Source organism: Anoplophora glabripennis, unplaced genomic scaffold (assembly GCF_000390285.2).
Source record: "Anoplophora glabripennis isolate ALB-LARVAE unplaced genomic scaffold, Agla_2.0 scaffold115, whole genome shotgun sequence".
Classification (NCBI taxonomy): Eukaryota; Metazoa; Arthropoda; class Insecta; order Coleoptera; family Cerambycidae; genus Anoplophora; species Anoplophora glabripennis.
This window is the reverse complement of record NW_019416234.1, coordinates 501,573-518,736: the sequence shown is the minus strand read 5'-3', so window position 1 is coordinate 518,736 and position 17,164 is coordinate 501,573. Positions and strand designations below refer to the sequence as shown.

The following is a 17,164-nucleotide window of genomic DNA, read 5'->3' as shown; positions in this document are numbered from 1 at the left end:
TAATAATTTAGTTCGTTTTTTAATGTACTCGCATGTTACGTCACATGAATGATGCTTGGCTTATTACAAAAATGTATCAGTAAAGTATCAAACTTTGACCATGAACCTTAAGATTAGCGCATCATATTTAGCAAAACAAATGGCTTTGGTAATATAATAACCAATTAAGCTTTGTTGAAAAAACTACAACTATATACAGTGCTATATGTAATTGCGGTTTAATTTAAACTTGAAAGCGAAATAGGTCAATACTTCGAGATTAAAATAATATTCTGTCCAAGCGTATTCTACTTAATAATATTCTCTTCCATTGCTGAATTTATAAACTTATAGTCCAGGCGGTATCAGTTTTAAAAAGGGTATACTTGGGTAAAACGCATATGATCGGAGATTTTTGCTTTAACGGCTTCTAAATAACATCAGAAATGATAATTTTTCTATGCAAATAAAAAAAAACGTGGACTTAATTTTTATTGCAAAAAAGTATAAAAAATAGCAAAAAAATTCATTTTTTTCTTGGATTTCTTGGCGACAACATAGCAACTATTCATTTTAGACAAAAATGGATGAGGAAAAAAAGTTTTGTAATTAAATTTTGATCAAGATATAGTTAGCAATTCGAAAAAATAATTATTGTTATTGCAAAAAGCGGAAAATCATTTAAAAAATTGCAAAAAATGCTAGTATATTTGTCAATTTTTTTCAGACACTTGAATAATACCTAGGATCTTCATACTTTTCCCAATTAAACTTCTTAGTGCATAGAATCATCACACCAAATTTCATCCAATTCGGTTCGATAGTTTTTACATAATAATTGTTTAATTTTTTTTTTTTTTTTTAAATTAAAAAATTTTCAAAATCAAATTTCTAAAAATCTAAAGCCTTTGAATACTTGAAAATTTCACCACAAAAAGAAGAGCTCTCAAGCTTTAAAATGCTTTTTGAAAAATTCAAATCGGACGATTAGGTGAGCCGTGGTGATTGTTTAAACATTTTCGCAATTTTCACGCTTATAAACAATTGCAATAATTTAATGTTTTTTTAAATTTTTTTTTATTTTAAAATATGGTTTGAAAGTACTCGGAAAGACGAGTATTTAAAAAAAAACCTGATGATCCGCCCATTATTTTCGGAGTTATAGCCCGTTAAAGTTAACCCTTATTTACAGCAAAACTATAAGGGTATAAGGGCTGTTTTTTGAACTAATAGGTTTGTCATTCCGAGTACTTTCCAGATATAAATTTTCAAAATTTGCAATCACGGGCGTCCCATTTAAAATGTCACTCAAAGATATTCAAGACCGCGTGAAATCAATGAGGTATCAGTGGTGGGGGGAGCAAACACACAGCTACTCCGATCTGAATTCTCGAGTTCAAAACTGCGACGCTCGGAAAAATTTCACTTATCTCAGCTTCTAATGGACCAATTTCGATGATTTTTTTTTAAATCGATGTCTCGCAACTTAAAAAATTCAATTATCATATTTTCAACTACCTTTTATTATTAATTATTGGACTTTTGACATGCCGATAAACAGTTACTTTAAAAAATGATTAATTTATTATGTTTATTTATTTACTATGTTAATATTCACGACCAAAATTTTTGCATGTTGCACCAGGTAATACTAGTAAGTTTGTTTAAATATTATAAAATTGTTTAAACAATAATTATTTAAATAAACAACTGAAAATTGGTATTAATTTTTAGTTGTACGATAAATTTCTAAAAATCTTTCAAAAAAAAATAAATTGTGAATAATTATAATTTTAATTTTTTCGTTTACTTTTAAAATATTTATCTAAAATTTATTTTTTATTTATAAAAAAAAGTATAAGAATCTTTTGGATACTTAATTAATACCAACAACATGGTGCAACATGCAAAAATTTTGGTCGTGAAAATTAACATAGTAAATAAATAAACATAATAAATTAATCATTTTTTAAAGTAACTGTTTATCGGCATGTCAAAAGTCCAATAATTAATAATAAAATGTAGTTGAAAATATGATAATTGAATTTTTTAGTTGCGAGACATCGATTTAAAAAAAAATCATCGAAATTGGTCCATTAGACGCTGAGATAAGTGAAATTTTTCCGAGTGTCGCAATTTTGAACTCGAGAATTCAGATCGGAGTAGCTGTGTGTTTGCTCCCCCCACCACTGATACCTCATTGATTTCACGCGGTCTTGAATATCTTTGAGTGACATTTTAAATGGGACGCCCGTGATTGCAAATTTTGAAAATTTATATCTGGAAAGTACTCGGAATAACAAACCTATTGGTTCAAAAAACAGCCCTTATAGTTTTGCTGTAAATAAGGGTTAACTTTAACGGGCTATAACTCCGAAAATAATGGGCGGATCATCAGGTTTTTTTTTAAATACTCGCCTTTCCGAGTACTTTCAAACCATATTTTAAAATAAAAAAAAATTTGAAAAAACATTAAATTATTGCAATTGTTTATAAGCGTGAAAATTGCGAAAATGTTTAAACAATCACCACGGCTCACCTAATCGTCCGATTTGAATTTTTCAAAAAGCATTTTAAAGCTTGAGAGCTCTTCTTTTTGTGGTGAAATTTTCAAGTATTCAAAGGCTTTAGATTTTTAGAAATTTGATTTTGAAAATTTTTTAATTTAAAAAAAATAAAAAAATTAAACAATTATTATGTAAAAACTATCGAACCGAATTGGATGAAATTTGGTGTGATGATTCTATGCACTAAGAAGTTTAATTGGGAAAAGTATGAAGATCCTAGGTATTATTCAAGTGTCTGAAAAAAATTGACAAATAAACTAGCATTTTTTGCAATATTTTAAATGATTTTTCCGATTTTTGCAATAACAATAATTATATTTTCGAATTGCAACTTGCTCTATCTTGATTAAAATTTAATTACAAAACTTTTGTTCCTTTTCCATTTTTGTCTAAAATGAATAGTTGCTAAGTTGTCGCCGAGAAATCCAAGAAAAAAATGAATTTTTTTGCTGTTTTTTTATACTTTTTTGCAATAAAAATTAAGCCCACGTTTTTTATATTTGCATAGAAAAATTATCATTTCTGATGTTATTTAGAAGCCGTTAACACAAAAATCTCCGATCATATGCGTTTTACCCAACCCGAAACAGATATCGCCTGGACTATTATGAAAAGCAATAAAAGCGATTGTCAATACGTCAAAACAATGTGTCATCGTCATCATCATCCCAGTGTCAAAATTGTCACAAATGATCCATTTCCGTTACCTAAAATAGCGCTTGGTGTAAATTTTAAGTATTAGGATAATGTCGAACCCAATAAAAGCACTGAATGAACATTTTTATTATAACACAAGACTCGCGAAAGCACTACAGCAGCTTTTAAATCCCAGTGGTAAGTAAAAGTTTATCTAATAACTCAAATGGCTAAGAATATTTGCTTCTAGAAAGAAAAATGATACAGACGTGGTTTGATAAATTAATAGATATGGATAAAACAACGGAACAAATGGTCATAAGGAGTGACTACATGTGGTTTATCCTGTTAATGTTGCAGAGCAAAAAAATTAGGGAACCCTTTAATAAACTACCACCACCTCAGTTAGTTCCCTTAAAGAAGTTTGTGGTAAGAAAAAAAATGTTTTGCCTAATATTGTGTCCAATATAAGGACTAAAATCCTCGACTAACAACGATTGTTTGTTTAAATTGTTTATTTCAAAAGCAAATCAATATCTGAACTGACTCAAGAGACATATCAGTCTCTTCTTCAGGAGGAACTCTGAAACGGGAGAAAAATTCCGGTCTTTGATTTTTACATACGAGTCATATGTAAATTCCAAGTAATTATAAACCTATTTATGAATAGGTATCTGAATTTTTTGAGTCTCACTATAATCTGCTCGGGAACAAAGTATTATCTACACTTTAGTGTATCGAGCACGCACAATATACGAGGCAGAAGTTAGTCATCAGGGGAAACGGATATATACTGGAAATATTGAACAAGTTGTTAGGAAGATGCTTAAGATCGTAGAAAAGAAGAAATATATGCCAACAACGTTATTTGCAAAGATGTACTGTCTTATAAGGAAACAATATTATTGCTGTTTGTAACACCCAAAGAAAGATAAAAGTAGCCATCTCTGTACTCTGTCTATACTGTATCTACTGCCACTCTACCACCAGCTTAAAGAATCGATACCAACGGAGATGAACGAGAAGTTGGAAAACACAGAAAAAATATTTTGACTAAGGTTCTAGAAAGAAATAATGGAAACTAAAAAAAAATCAAAATGATTTCAACTGGAATAGACTCCAATATAAAAATAATCATGAACGGGAATGTCGCAAGCCAATGATTTCAAACGATACACCGGAACGTTACTGATCAGCACACAGCAAAAAATATATACACAAAAACTACAGAAAGCAATGTTCATTTTCAGAGTTTCTTCTGAAGGGGAGAACGGTATGTATCGAAATGTTAACTAGCCTAAACACATGATGTGGCAATCCGGAAATTGTTTACCAATTGGCAATTGCTACCTGAAAACCAAGATACAGAACATACTTTCGAAATTATTAATAAACATCATATATCACTTTCAGCCTTTGCACGTGTATGAAGATGTACTAATTCTGAATGAGCCCAACATGGTATACATAGACAGAAGGAAGAAACGACCTTCACTGACGGATGATTCTGCAAACACTACCTCTTGTTCTACACTGGATCAACATTTGTAAATGTAGGGCACACCATGCTTCTGTTCAAATTATGCGTGATAATTATTAAATACTATAAAATACTGTTTTAAAATGTCTCGAAATAAAACTCTGCCTATAGTAGACAAAGTCTATTCCTTATTCAACTAATATTATTCATTTAAAAGATACATGGCGTTAACAAAGAAGTTTCGTAATCGTTTTTCCTTAATAACTTTGATTTTATTTTCGAGGTGTTGCCCTTAAATTTAACACGGTTGCTATTTATTTTATTGAAGTTGTTACGAGTTTATAGAAATTTGTTCATTACTAAAAACAAAGAAAAAACGGGTTGTCCTGACCTTTTATCCTCCCCTACTTTTTGTAAATACGCCTATTAATTGTTTTTAACTGTGGTAGGTACATCATTTGTTCGAGATTATTTTATCTTTTAAAAAATTAATTGCATAGTTTTGGAGATGAAGTAGACCAGGCAATAAAGAGAAAAATATCTAGATTTTCGCGGCCCGGTCCGATTTTAATGCGGTTTTTTGCATTTTGTTCAGAAAGACCGTCGGAAAAAAGTCCCGCCTTTTTTATTATCCGGAAGTGGCGGAAATGCATCGCGGGTGCATAAAGTGCATCTAGAAGTGCATCGCATCCGAGAAACTTGCCAAAGTGCACGAAATACCGCAAAAATTGGTACTCGGGGGTTTTGGGGGGCGCAGAATTCGAATATGCATATATCCAGTCCACCCGATCCCCCGGGGGGCGACTTCCGGCCGCCTGGGGGGCGCGGGGGGCACGTGGATTGCAAGGTTCTCCGAATGACTGGAAAAATGGATCTCGGGGGTTTTCGCGGGTGCTGATTCCGAATTTGAGGGTGAAAAATATCCCCTGTGCTCGTGAAGGGTGCGGTGGGTGGTAGGGGGGGGATATGAAATCTAAAGTTCCTGAAATGACTGGAAAAATGGATCTCGGGGGTTTTCGCGGGTGGTGCTGATTCCGAATTCGAGAGTGAAAAATATCCCCTGTGCTCGTGAAGGTGGGGGCGCCTGGGGGGTGCGGGGGGCACGGGGGGGGGGGGTGTATGAAATCTAAAGTTCTCGAAATTACTGGAAAAATGGATCTCAGGGGTTTTTGCCGGTGCTGATTCCGAATCTGACCCTGCCAAATGCGTCCGATGACTATTTCTGATTTCACTTACTGCGTATACAATATACATGTATGTGCGCATCCTCACTTCATCTGTCTCTTCCTCTTTTCTGGGACTCCTCCCTAAAAATTCCACTGTTATGTATAGGTACCGCCAGACAGCTGCGCGCATCCGTATACCTGAGATTCGAGAGCGTATACGGCGGGAATTTCGAAATGCAGCATCTCAGAATATTATCGAATTTCGTGCTCTTCTCATTTTTCCCCCGGGGCCTGATTGTCCTAATATATCACTAACATCACACGTTATAATTTTCTATCCCCAAAATACTCTTTATTCCATGTTACCAGTTCATGAATATTATAACCCTCCCCCTACCCACCACCGACCCCTCCACGAGCACAGGGGATATTTTTCACCCTCAGATTCGGAATCAGCACCCGCGAAAACGCCCGAGATACATTTTCCCAGTTATTTCCAGAACTTTAGATTTCGTACCCGCCCTCCCCTCCACCTCCACGAGCACAGGGGATATTTTTCACCCTCGAATTCGGAATCAGCACCCGCGAAAACCCCCGAGATCCATTTTTCCAGTCATTGCAATCCACGAGCCCCCGTACCAATTTTTGCGGTATTTCGTGCACTTTGGCAAGTTTCTCGGATGCGATGCACTTCTAGATGCACTTTATGCACCCGCGATGCATTTCCGCCACTTCCTGATAATAAAAAAGGCGGGACTTTTTTCCGACGGTCTTTCTGAACAAAATGCAAAAAACCGCATTAAAATCGGACCAGGCCGCGAAAATTTAGATATTTTGGGGTAAATCGTTCTTTATTGCCTGGTCTAAAGCTAAAACAAGAATTTTGGAAATTAATACCAGGACAGAAGCATACAGATATAACAAAATATAAAACACATTTTAAACAATATTTCTAATATAATGTCAAACAAATGCTAAAGTTATTAAACTAATTCTGAAAAAAATATAACGATTACATACAGAAGTGTCATGTTTAACAATACAGTGTGCTTTCTTTTTTTCGGTCTTCGATCGATTGACTAGTTTTTATATGAAAAAACTAATTTAATAAGTGTTCTCTTCCCTCATTGACGCAAATGCGATTTTATTTATTTTCAAAATCTTATGTTTCGAAAGATGCCTTTTCCCTATCAAAATTGAATAGCTGCCATGAGCGTTCTATATCTAAATTTCTTCAGCATATACAATATACTTCGTATTAGAAGAAATCCATTGGATTAAAATCTGGGGATCCTGGTGGTCACCTAACAGAAGCAATTTAGCCTCAGCGTTTCCAACAATTTGGAAATAATTTATCATTTAAAAGTTTATGTTGCCATAGCCATATATGTGGTTGCAATTAAATGTTTCACCTCATTATTGTAGAAGTGTGCGTTAGTAATTAAACAACAAATTTTTGGATGATATTAAAATGCTCCTGTTAATAACCACCACGACCTCTAGATGTAATACGATAAATTTCTTTTTCTAGTATAGTACGAAGGATATTGTTTATGTTAAAAAAAATAATAGGTACATACAAAAATAATCGGGAAGGCAATTTAAACGTATGATCTGTAATAAAATTAAGGCATGTTGGCAACATCGTTTATCAATTGTTTTGCGTTGTGAACAAATCTCTACCAACTCGTAATAATTGCAGTGGAATATGTAAATAATATCCATGTCAAGTCTCTCAAAAATCGTCGAAGTTATTAAGAAAAAAACGATTTTGATTTTTTTTTAATCAGTTTATTGTGATCCCAGCAGTTTGTGGGATACCCTGTATACACCGTCTCCAGATTTATAAGTCTCCAGGCTATTACATTAGTGAAAACAAAGCTGCGTTAATATTATACATTTTATGTTAATCGACATATTAATAATTGGAAACCTGCAGATAATGCCATTGATTTTTTAAATTGCTAACAATTAATTTTTGTTGTATGGATTCTTTAGAATATTATTAATAAATTAGTAATTATCCATTAAAAAAAAATAGCAATGGTGTCATCATTTGATATTCATGTTTCAAGTCATCAAGCGAAACTGTAGATGTTATTTATCATAAAATTGGTTAATATTGTTATGGACTGGGGAAGTCAGGACATCTTACGGCAAGTAAACCAGGTTACTTTCCAGTTCTAGATTTCTTTATACATTAAATCCAGTTCAACAATTGGCATTATCCTATTCAAAACAAAAAATAAACTAAAAATACTATAAACAAAAAATGAAACAACTAAAAAAAACTTTAGTTCTTGATTCTTCAGAAAATGATAAAACAGCTGCGGCCGTACACTACTTTATTTGAATTTTTGAAGTATGAAGTGGTTAAACCGTTTACTAATAACAATATTTTATATTAAACAAATATCTAGTCATGTAGCTGTAAATCATAGTGTCGGAAGGTCTCATTTGTTGCACAGTACCATTCCCAATGTATTTACTACCAAAAAACAACATTTTACTCCTGCACCTAGACATACGCGGCCTTATGCAGGGAGCTGTACCGGTGGTTCTGTGTGTGTTAACTTCATAAGTTGCCCAGCACATGTGAGGCTGACATCAAAAAAATATTGTGAGTTGGTTGGAGGAAGCAAAGGCATTTGTTGCAAGACTGGACAAAATCACACAGGTAAGACATTAAAGTAATTATTTATTGACTTTCTTGGTTTAATAAAGTATAATTTAAGCTTCAGTATATTAAACAATAAATTGTAACACTTCTACGCTACATAACTTATTATTTTTTTTAAGTGAAACCCAAGGTATCGAGGTATCTTAAAAAAAATTATTATCAATATTCAGGGCGATTGAAGAGCTTTGTAGACATGTTTAGGGTAGAAAAGGTAGAATGGCGGAAAGTGAGATAAATACCTCTAATTTAATTTTTCCTTTTAATACCCTGTATTACTATATAAATTGAAGAAATTATTAACAATTTTTTATAATGCAGAGTCATGTAAATGAGGGTTTTGAAGTATTTTCTGTATCATTCCATATTTTACAATTCTTGATCACTTTGTTGTTACCTATAACCAATAATTTCTGTTGTGTTTTTTCTCATAATCTTATTTTAACATTTTTATTTTTATTACAACGGACTATAAACCTTTATCTTAGTAAGGACATTTAAGACATATTTATTAGAACTATCTAATTTATTTTCGCTTTTGCTGTACATTCTGTTCATTCAGTTTTTAGTAGCCTTGTATATTAATTTTCACATATTCTTAATATGCTAAATCAAATGCTAATAAATGGTAATTGGTAGACATAAAATAATAAGTTCAGATACCTAACCATTAATGAGGATATATGATACTGCTTAACCTTTAACATAAAAATATATCTCTAATTCAGTTTTATAGTATTGGTAAATATACTAAGCCTCACAAAAATTTTATTATTACTAATTATATTTGGCACCAGGATGTTTCTTTATTCGTTTAAGAAATACTAGATGTTTTTCATTTGGAAGTTTTTGAATGTGTGAAATTTTTTTCGTAAAAATTTAGATATTTTTCCAGCACCATGTTTCTTATTAATGTTTTCCTATTTTAAAACCTACTTAAATTTCCTTTCATATGCGTGTCCTCGCAGACCCAGACACAGTATCCCATTAAGTTTTTTTTGCAATATTAGATACAACCATTAAATTATATTATATTGTTGGTGTTTCACATCAAACATTTTTTTATATACAACATAACAAAAAAGGAAATTTTACGTATATTTCAAAATTCAAGAACCATATGTATAAGGAGTCTCATTAAATAATGTTAAACTGAATATTAACAAAAAACTGACTCACAAAAATCAAATATTTTCCAAAAATAAGCACGGCCTGTATCTCAAACAGTTCAAGATATCGTGATGCGATTTTTGCCATTAAATGTTTCTCTAAGATCGAGATAGATCAACCTCCATACATCTCCTAGAGAAATACGAGAAATCCCCAAGTAACGTCGAAACTGATCCACACGTTGCAGTAATCGTACAAAACTTGTTAAAGATTATACAGGGTGTGCCACTTAACACTCCCGTTGCCAATATCTCCGGAATGAAGAAATTTATTTTAGTTCCGGAAACTGAGGCTGTTAGGTACCTGGAATAGCTTTAAATTGCAGTTAGAATTGTTAGTTCAACTCCTTCTGTATAGATGGCGTGGCGACACTAAAAAATGTTTTGATTCCTGAAACGTGGATCTGAAAGATCGTTAAATTTTAAGTAATTTTAGTAATATAAAGTTTTTCCCAATATTTACTTGTTTTCGAGACATGTCGACTTCAATATGCAGTATACGATGTAACAGGAAAATCCATTATTTTATTTAAATCATATTGAAACATATTATTCTTTTAAAATATTGGTATAATGGGGTTCACTCCATCTTGCTGGAACCATAAATCATTTGCTTTGTATAATTTATTTTTTGTTAGTAGGAACCATTATAACAATATTTCAAAAGAATATTTTGTCTCAGTGTGATTTAAATAAAATAATAATAATAAAATAATATCATACATTGCATATTGAAGTCGACATATCTCGAAAACAAGTAAATATTGCGATAAAGTTACAAAATTTAAGGATGTTTCAAAACAATTTTAGTATAGCCACGCCATCTATACAGAAAGATTTGAACTAACAATTCTAATTGCAATTTGAAGCTATTCGAGGGACCTAACAACCCCAGTTTCCGGAACTAAAATAAATTTCTTTATTTCGGAGATATTGGCAGCGGGAGAGTTAAATGGCACACCCGTATACGAAGTTCGTTCAAAGAGTAACAGGAATTTTCAAATTGCACGTATTGTATCTTTCTTATCAAGTTGATTCTTTTTTTGTATATTACCACTGTCAGTAACGTACCTGTCAATGTTTAGGCAGATAACACGCTTAGTCTGTCTTTAGCGTGCGAATCAGTAAGACATGTATGTTTTTGTCGATTTTTTGTGTGGCAAAATGTCTGACATTTTGTGTTAAAAACGGAATTAAGTGCAGCTAAGCATTCAAAATGTCAAAGAAATACTTTGGCGGCGATACTATGTCACTGTCATGAATTTATCAATAGTACCATTTTTTTCGGGAAGACCAAGAGGAAATCGAAGATCTGGTCAATATGAAGATCCTTCTAACCGTTTTCTTCGACTACAACGGAGTAGTTCATCACGAATTTTTACTACCTGGTCGTATAATTAACTAGGAGTACTACCTACAAGTTTTGCGCAATTTCCGTGAGATAATCAGGAGAAAAAGACAAGAACACGAGATATAACTTATGGATTTTGCACCACGACAATGCATGTAGCTTTGCTTATCCAACAGTTCTTGACGAAACACAACATCGTTGTGATGCCGCAACCGCCCTATTCTACGGACATGACCCCTGTGACTTTTCCTACTTCCCAAACTCAAAAAGATACTCAAAGGAAAATGTTTTTCAGCTATAGATGAGAAAAGGGGATGGGATAAAAATTGAAGACTAAATAAATACTTATTGAGAAAATTAACAATTCTCGTTACTTTTTGATCAAACCTCGTATACGTGTCATTTTTTAATGATGCACGTATGACCTTATTTTTCAATTTGTCGACTGCTTTACAAACTTATATAAATGTATTGTAATTAAATACTGTGACGTATCTAAACAGAACCGTTCAAGGACAAAGGCCGGCACCATCACCTTAAAAAGTTAGATTTAGCGGCGTTGAGGGCCGTCAGCAGGAGAACCAGACATGAACTTGCGGAGCTGCATTCTAAAGAAGTCCAACTGCTGTTTTCTAGGAGATCAATTCTTGATCCAGGATCAGCTAGTTATGGCCACTATCGTAATTCTAGGAGGTTTAATATGGCAGATCTAACGGATGTGACGCACATGTCCACGAAGGCAATGGAAATTGCTCTTGCTACGAAGGCTTTCAAAGATAGGTGAGAATGTAAATAAATAAAATAATATTAGTATTAGTTTTTAGCTAATGCATAAAATTTCCTATATCCAATCGATCTCACATTCATATTCCTATGATGTTCCGTAAATTTACAGACTATCATCTACCTTATTTAAATGACAATGAGTGGCTTTCAATCTTGGGTAGGGAAGTCTGAGGTCACCTCCAATTCTCGTGTTATAACTATGTGCATCACCGTAGGTGAATATATTATTCACATTCCTGTAGGAGTGTGCTATACCTTTTCAATTGCCTTTTTCCATGATATCAAAATATGAATCTTGGTTTTTCTAAATTAATCTGATTTAATGTAGATAACGAAGGAAATCAGTTTAGAAGATTATGTTATTCTAGATGTATTCCTATGTAATGAGGTTTATCTATGTTTTTATATATAGACGGCTTACAAGTGTAAAAATATTAAAAATCAAGTTGAACTTTTATATGTTATCTAAATAATGAAATAGTAATCTTTACTAAAAATACTGCCTGCTAAAACGCATCATGTAAACTTATATTACCTCCTAATAGATGGCAGCAGAGCTCTGTTTCGACTCGTTATTATAATTCGAACTAATAACACCGGATATAATCAACGCGGTATTTTTTTTATTGTTGACTTTAGGGGAACTTAAAAAGTTTCCTATAAATGTGGTGTAGTCCTGTGAGGGCTTCAAAAATTCATTTTTGAAAAAAGACGTATGACTTATGACACCTTGAAAATTAGAACCTGTTTACCACTATTGTTTGAAAAAAAAAAATACATCGTAAAAATTCAAAAAATTTAAATATCTCTAAATATCTTCAGTGTAACATCAAAAACAACCCGTATAAAAAATAGGTTTTTTCATGCATTTCAATTTAATTATTATCGGTCTCTCTTTATTACAATTTAATTTAATTTTAATAGTATTAGCAGAAAAATTTATTTTTCGGGTACGTGCAAAGGATTTACAACTTCTATAGGACACTTTTCCCTGTAAAGTAAAAAATAAAAATGTTAAACGGTTACTTCTGGTAGAAACCCAATACATTTTTAATTGTTTAAAGTTTTGTTAATCGTATTGTCCGGTATAAATTATAAGTTCTGGTATATTCAATATACAGTATGGTGTAAATTCATTGTTTCGTAAATCCTGAAACAGGTCAATTTTTATTTTTAAAAGTGTGTTCTGCGAGATATTTATCTTACTTGCGATATCATTTGTATGATCGATGTTTTTTTTATAAATACAAGACCTTTCAAAAGACATTTGTATTAAAAAAAACATTGATAACGTCATAACTGTTACACAGATGACGTCATATGTAAAACAATTATTTCGCAGAACGTAATAAAAATTGACCTGTTTCAGGAGTTTTATCCAAAGTCACCGGTTTATTCCTTTCTTTTGCTGTACAACATTTTCTATATAGGCATACCTATTGTTTTTCGTATTTGTGCATTGTAAATTTTCAGATACAAGTTATATTTTACGATTTATAAAAATTCACGATCATTTTTGCCTACATTCAAGTAAAAAATCAGAATGATTGTAGATTATTTTAAACATTACTGTCACTGTTTTTATTAATATACTTAGCTTAAATATTTTTTTTTGTAAAAATGATCTAAAAATATAATGTGCCTCGAATTTAATACACAGTTTCATCTTGATTATTGTCAGAAAAGGGAAATGCTTATTTTATAGGTTTTCCAGAATTTTCCAACTTCAGATATCTTGCAATAAATTATTTCAGTATTAACCACACGCACGCTCTAATGGAATTACACTTTGTTTTTATAGTAAAATATGCACTTTAAATACTTTTCAGTAGTTCGAAATATTTGTTTCATTTTAATCAGAAATCGCCCCATCCAATAACAAATGATTTTTCAAAAAGGCTCAAACAAATAGTTTTTGGATAACTTCTTTTTTCGAGAAGGAACCCTAAACCATTTACATATTTTTGAAGGGAAGGAATCTCCAATTTGCAATTAGAACTGGGAATGGTGGATCAAGACTTAAGAGAAACCCCTTTGGGTCACGACTGTTTAGAAAGACCACTTTGCCCATTGACATCCGAAAAATATCGTAGAATTGATGGAGCTTGTAACAACCACCTTTATCCTACTTGGGGTACACCTTTGTCTCCATTTTCAAGGCTCTTGCCACCTGATTATGAAGATGGTATGATATATGAATATATATTTATCACTACCTTTTGGTCTAATATGATTATTATTCTTATGTAAGGAATATGGTCACCTCGACTTTCTCAATTAAATGAAGAAGCACTTCCTAGTGCTAGATTAATAAGCACAACACTGCTTACGGAGAAGGATGTTCCAAATCTCGACTACACTCTTATGGTAATGCAGTTTGGGCAGTTCTTGTCTCACGATATGTCTCAAACTCTCGACTTTACGTATGGTAAGTTCCAGTGAATTGTATTTCTATTTATTCTTTGAATCGTATTCTGTTTATAGTTTTCCAAGTAAGTAAATAGATTAATAGAATTGTTAACATTACTGATATCTCAGAAGGTAATTTTCTGTGTTGGTGAAAAAAGTGTACCTAATCTGGGCACCTGCACAAAGAATATGTTTTAATTCCAAATATGCCATTATGCACAAGAACATAGTACGAATATAATATAAATTGCTACAATTTCTGCCATTCAGTCTAAATAATATATTGTTGAAGTAAAAGCAAAGTACACAAACTGCATTTTCCACTTTTTGCGAAAAGAACAAGTAAATGTGGAAAATAAATATTTAGTGTAGGTGAAAGAAGAGTCAGTTCTATATTCCTAGTCTTACTACTGAAACATTAGTTCATTTATCTGTACCATTGATTGTTGAACCTGAGTATCTGCTACTGATTTAAAAAATGTCTTCTTTTAATCGATTGCCAAGTTAAAAAAAGATCATATTTTCTTTGGTGGGTAGGAAAGGAGTGCCGAAATTGGTTTTGCAATTGTCTGAAGAAGTACTGTTTTTCAAAAATTTATATCGTTAACTTTTACTGCTGATAGCGCGTTTATTACATGAACTACCAATGCAAAACATTCTGAAAATAAAAGTTTCATCTTTTCTTTAATTGTTTCTAAAATACCGGTCCGATACATCCAATAATTAATTAATAATTACCGTTATAAAAAAAGCTCTCTTGGGAACAAAGAAGCGTAGGTGATTTCTTTTTTTTTAATTACCGTAAAAATAAGCTCTATTTAATGCAAAAAGAGCGAGTTCCTGAGCAACTTGTCTATAACGCTGTTTTGCACATCCTACTTTGTTAGTTGCAAAGGGCTACTTAATTTTAATTTTTTGAATTATTCTCTTCTTCGATGCATTTCTTTGGATCAACTACTTATATCTACGATATTAACTTCTAAAATTACCGTTTAGTAATTAAACAATTAGTTGCAAAAAACGAACGAAATTAATTAACAAATACCTGTAGCCACAATTTCGCGGTCAATTGAATCAGCCTTTGCTACACATGTTGGTCTTTGGATTGACCGTCTTTTCCATAAATTTCATCAATGCAATAATAATGTGCAATTTTCGAGAATTTATTTTTCCGCGTTCGATCTTAATTTTACACTTAACAAACTGGTGAAATATGATAACAGATACCTTAAATTGTAGTAATTTATTTGCCTATAACATAAAATAACTAATTTTCTGATAGGTCATCTGGATTTTCCTGGAAGTAGAAAAAAATGAAAAACACGTATTTTTGCAACTTATTTGCATTTTACCAACTTAGCGTTACTTCTTTCTAATTACTTTTTTGATATCATCAATCTACATACCCTTCTCCGTCATAAAGTTCAATAACATGTTTACTAATAATTTTTATGATTAAACTCTAATTCGACTGGAGTAACAGAAGAAAATGACAGACAATTTCAGCATTTGCTATAATAATTTGTTTATTTATTTAATTATGTACAAACTTTATTTGCCTAAGTATTTGTTAATTTTTGCTTTCTATATTTTTTAATTAGCTTTTAAACAGCTGTTTATTTTTGTGTATGGCAACAAATTAAGTTAAAAAGGTGATTGACTAACCTTAATTGACAGTTAGAATAACAAAACTGTTATTTTCAAGAATTTGAAATCATGATTTCCTAAATAATTTTTTTTCTTATTTCTTGAAAAGTTGAAATTAAAACACTTCTTCACTACTATTTACAATTTTATTGATTGATACCTTATAACAATTAAAATTATATTGAATTCATAATAACATCCTTTTGTACATCCTATAAATTTTCAACTAGTGTATCTATTTTTGTATTATCCTTTTGTGTTATTTAGACTTTTAGCATATTTGATGAGGACCTCCCGTGCAAAACTTGACAAGTCCAAGATATACAATTTTTCAAAATATACACTTCTTTCTCAGGGCAATTCCATTTGCTCTAAAAAAATATGTTTGGGAATTTAGCTAGTAATATCTTGATAACCACATTAACCAAGAATGAACAAATAATAGTGATTCATCTTCAAACTATTTGCAAGAAATATCAGGACTTGTTTAGTTTTGATAAGAAAGAATGGACTTGTTTAGATTTGCCCTCAGTAATATAATGACTTGTTCAATTTTGATTAACCCACACTACCTTCTGCAGCCGAAACAAAGCTTTCTTCACTTTACATTTTATAAAAATGGAATGTAAAAAGGCAGGATAAAGACAAGTTGCAATAATAAAAACCGAATAACGCCTCGAAATAGGCTTATTTCTGAGCCACTTTTATTTTTTGTGGCATCTGCATTGCCATTTGAATTCTAAGATCTAGAACTCGTGAGTTTTCTGGAAGAACTAGAAACCTAGAATAAAATGTATACTTCTCCTATTGTTTTGAAGATGGCACAAACTGTCCATAGAAGCTGTCAATGTCCAAAACAAGGACTTGTTCAGTTTTGATTTGGGTAGAAGTATTACCACATTTAAGTATAAATATTGGACTCGTGGGTGTTAAATTGCCACGTTTTAATATACTTTAATTTTTCCTTCAATTAGGTATACCCCTCAAACTATCGGGATTAATAGGTGTAGGCTATTGATTATATCCAAAAAACAGGGTTAAAAGGAACTATAACGCTCAAGCAATTTTATTGCATGAACCGTTCAAAGTGTGATTTTAGATGAAAAAACCGCGGAGTGCTATTAAATTAGAGGGTGGAAATTGGAGATAGGGGTGAAAATGCACCCTTTTCAGTTTTTTAATTGTAGCTCGAAAACGAAGCAAAATTTCACTATAGTTCATAGGAAAAATTATTTAGAGAATTGAATTTCCCATCGAAATGGCTTACATAAAAAATTTAAAAGGAAAATTTTATGCA

At 31.9% G+C, this 17,164-nt stretch overlaps 2 protein-coding genes across 2 annotated transcripts in view; both read left to right on the top strand.

The window, feature by feature from the left end:
* The first annotated feature begins 3,292 nt into the window (after nucleotides 1-3,292).
* On the top strand, nucleotides 3,293-4,733 carry LOC108904369. Its single transcript, XM_018706890.1, has 3 exons — nucleotides 3,293-3,380; nucleotides 3,433-3,611; nucleotides 4,596-4,733. Exons 1-3 carry the CDS (start codon nucleotides 3,293-3,295, stop codon nucleotides 4,731-4,733), a joined length of 405 nt encoding a protein of 134 aa, XP_018562406.1.
* Nucleotides 4,734-8,192: 3,459 nt separating this feature from the next.
* Nucleotides 8,193-17,164, top strand: part of LOC108904368 (chorion peroxidase) — a 43,777-nt gene continuing 34,805 nt past the window's right edge. The window contains exons 1-5 of the mRNA XM_023455551.1: nucleotides 8,193-8,518; nucleotides 8,628-8,638; nucleotides 11,529-11,805; nucleotides 13,782-13,996; nucleotides 14,063-14,239. Of these exons, the coding sequence (XP_023311319.1) occupies nucleotides 8,193-8,518; nucleotides 8,628-8,638; nucleotides 11,529-11,805; nucleotides 13,782-13,996; nucleotides 14,063-14,239 (1,006 nt within the window). The remainder of the gene's footprint in view (nucleotides 8,519-8,627; nucleotides 8,639-11,528; nucleotides 11,806-13,781; nucleotides 13,997-14,062; nucleotides 14,240-17,164) is intronic.

What these genes read in the sequence shown, in the direction of transcription:
- LOC108904369 (XM_018706890.1), top strand. Translation starts at nt 3,293, where the DNA reads ATGTCGAACCCAATAAAAGCACTGAATGAACATTTTTATTATAACACA. An exon ending in GCAGCTTTTAAATCCCAGTG is followed by an intron (nt 3,381 to 3,432) that starts GTAAGTAAAAGT and finishes ATTTGCTTCTAG; the next exon opens with AAAGAAAAATGATACAGACG. An exon ending in TTCCCTTAAAGAAGTTTGTG is followed by an intron (nt 3,612 to 4,595) that starts GTAAGAAAAAAA and finishes TATCACTTTCAG; the next exon opens with CCTTTGCACGTGTATGAAGA.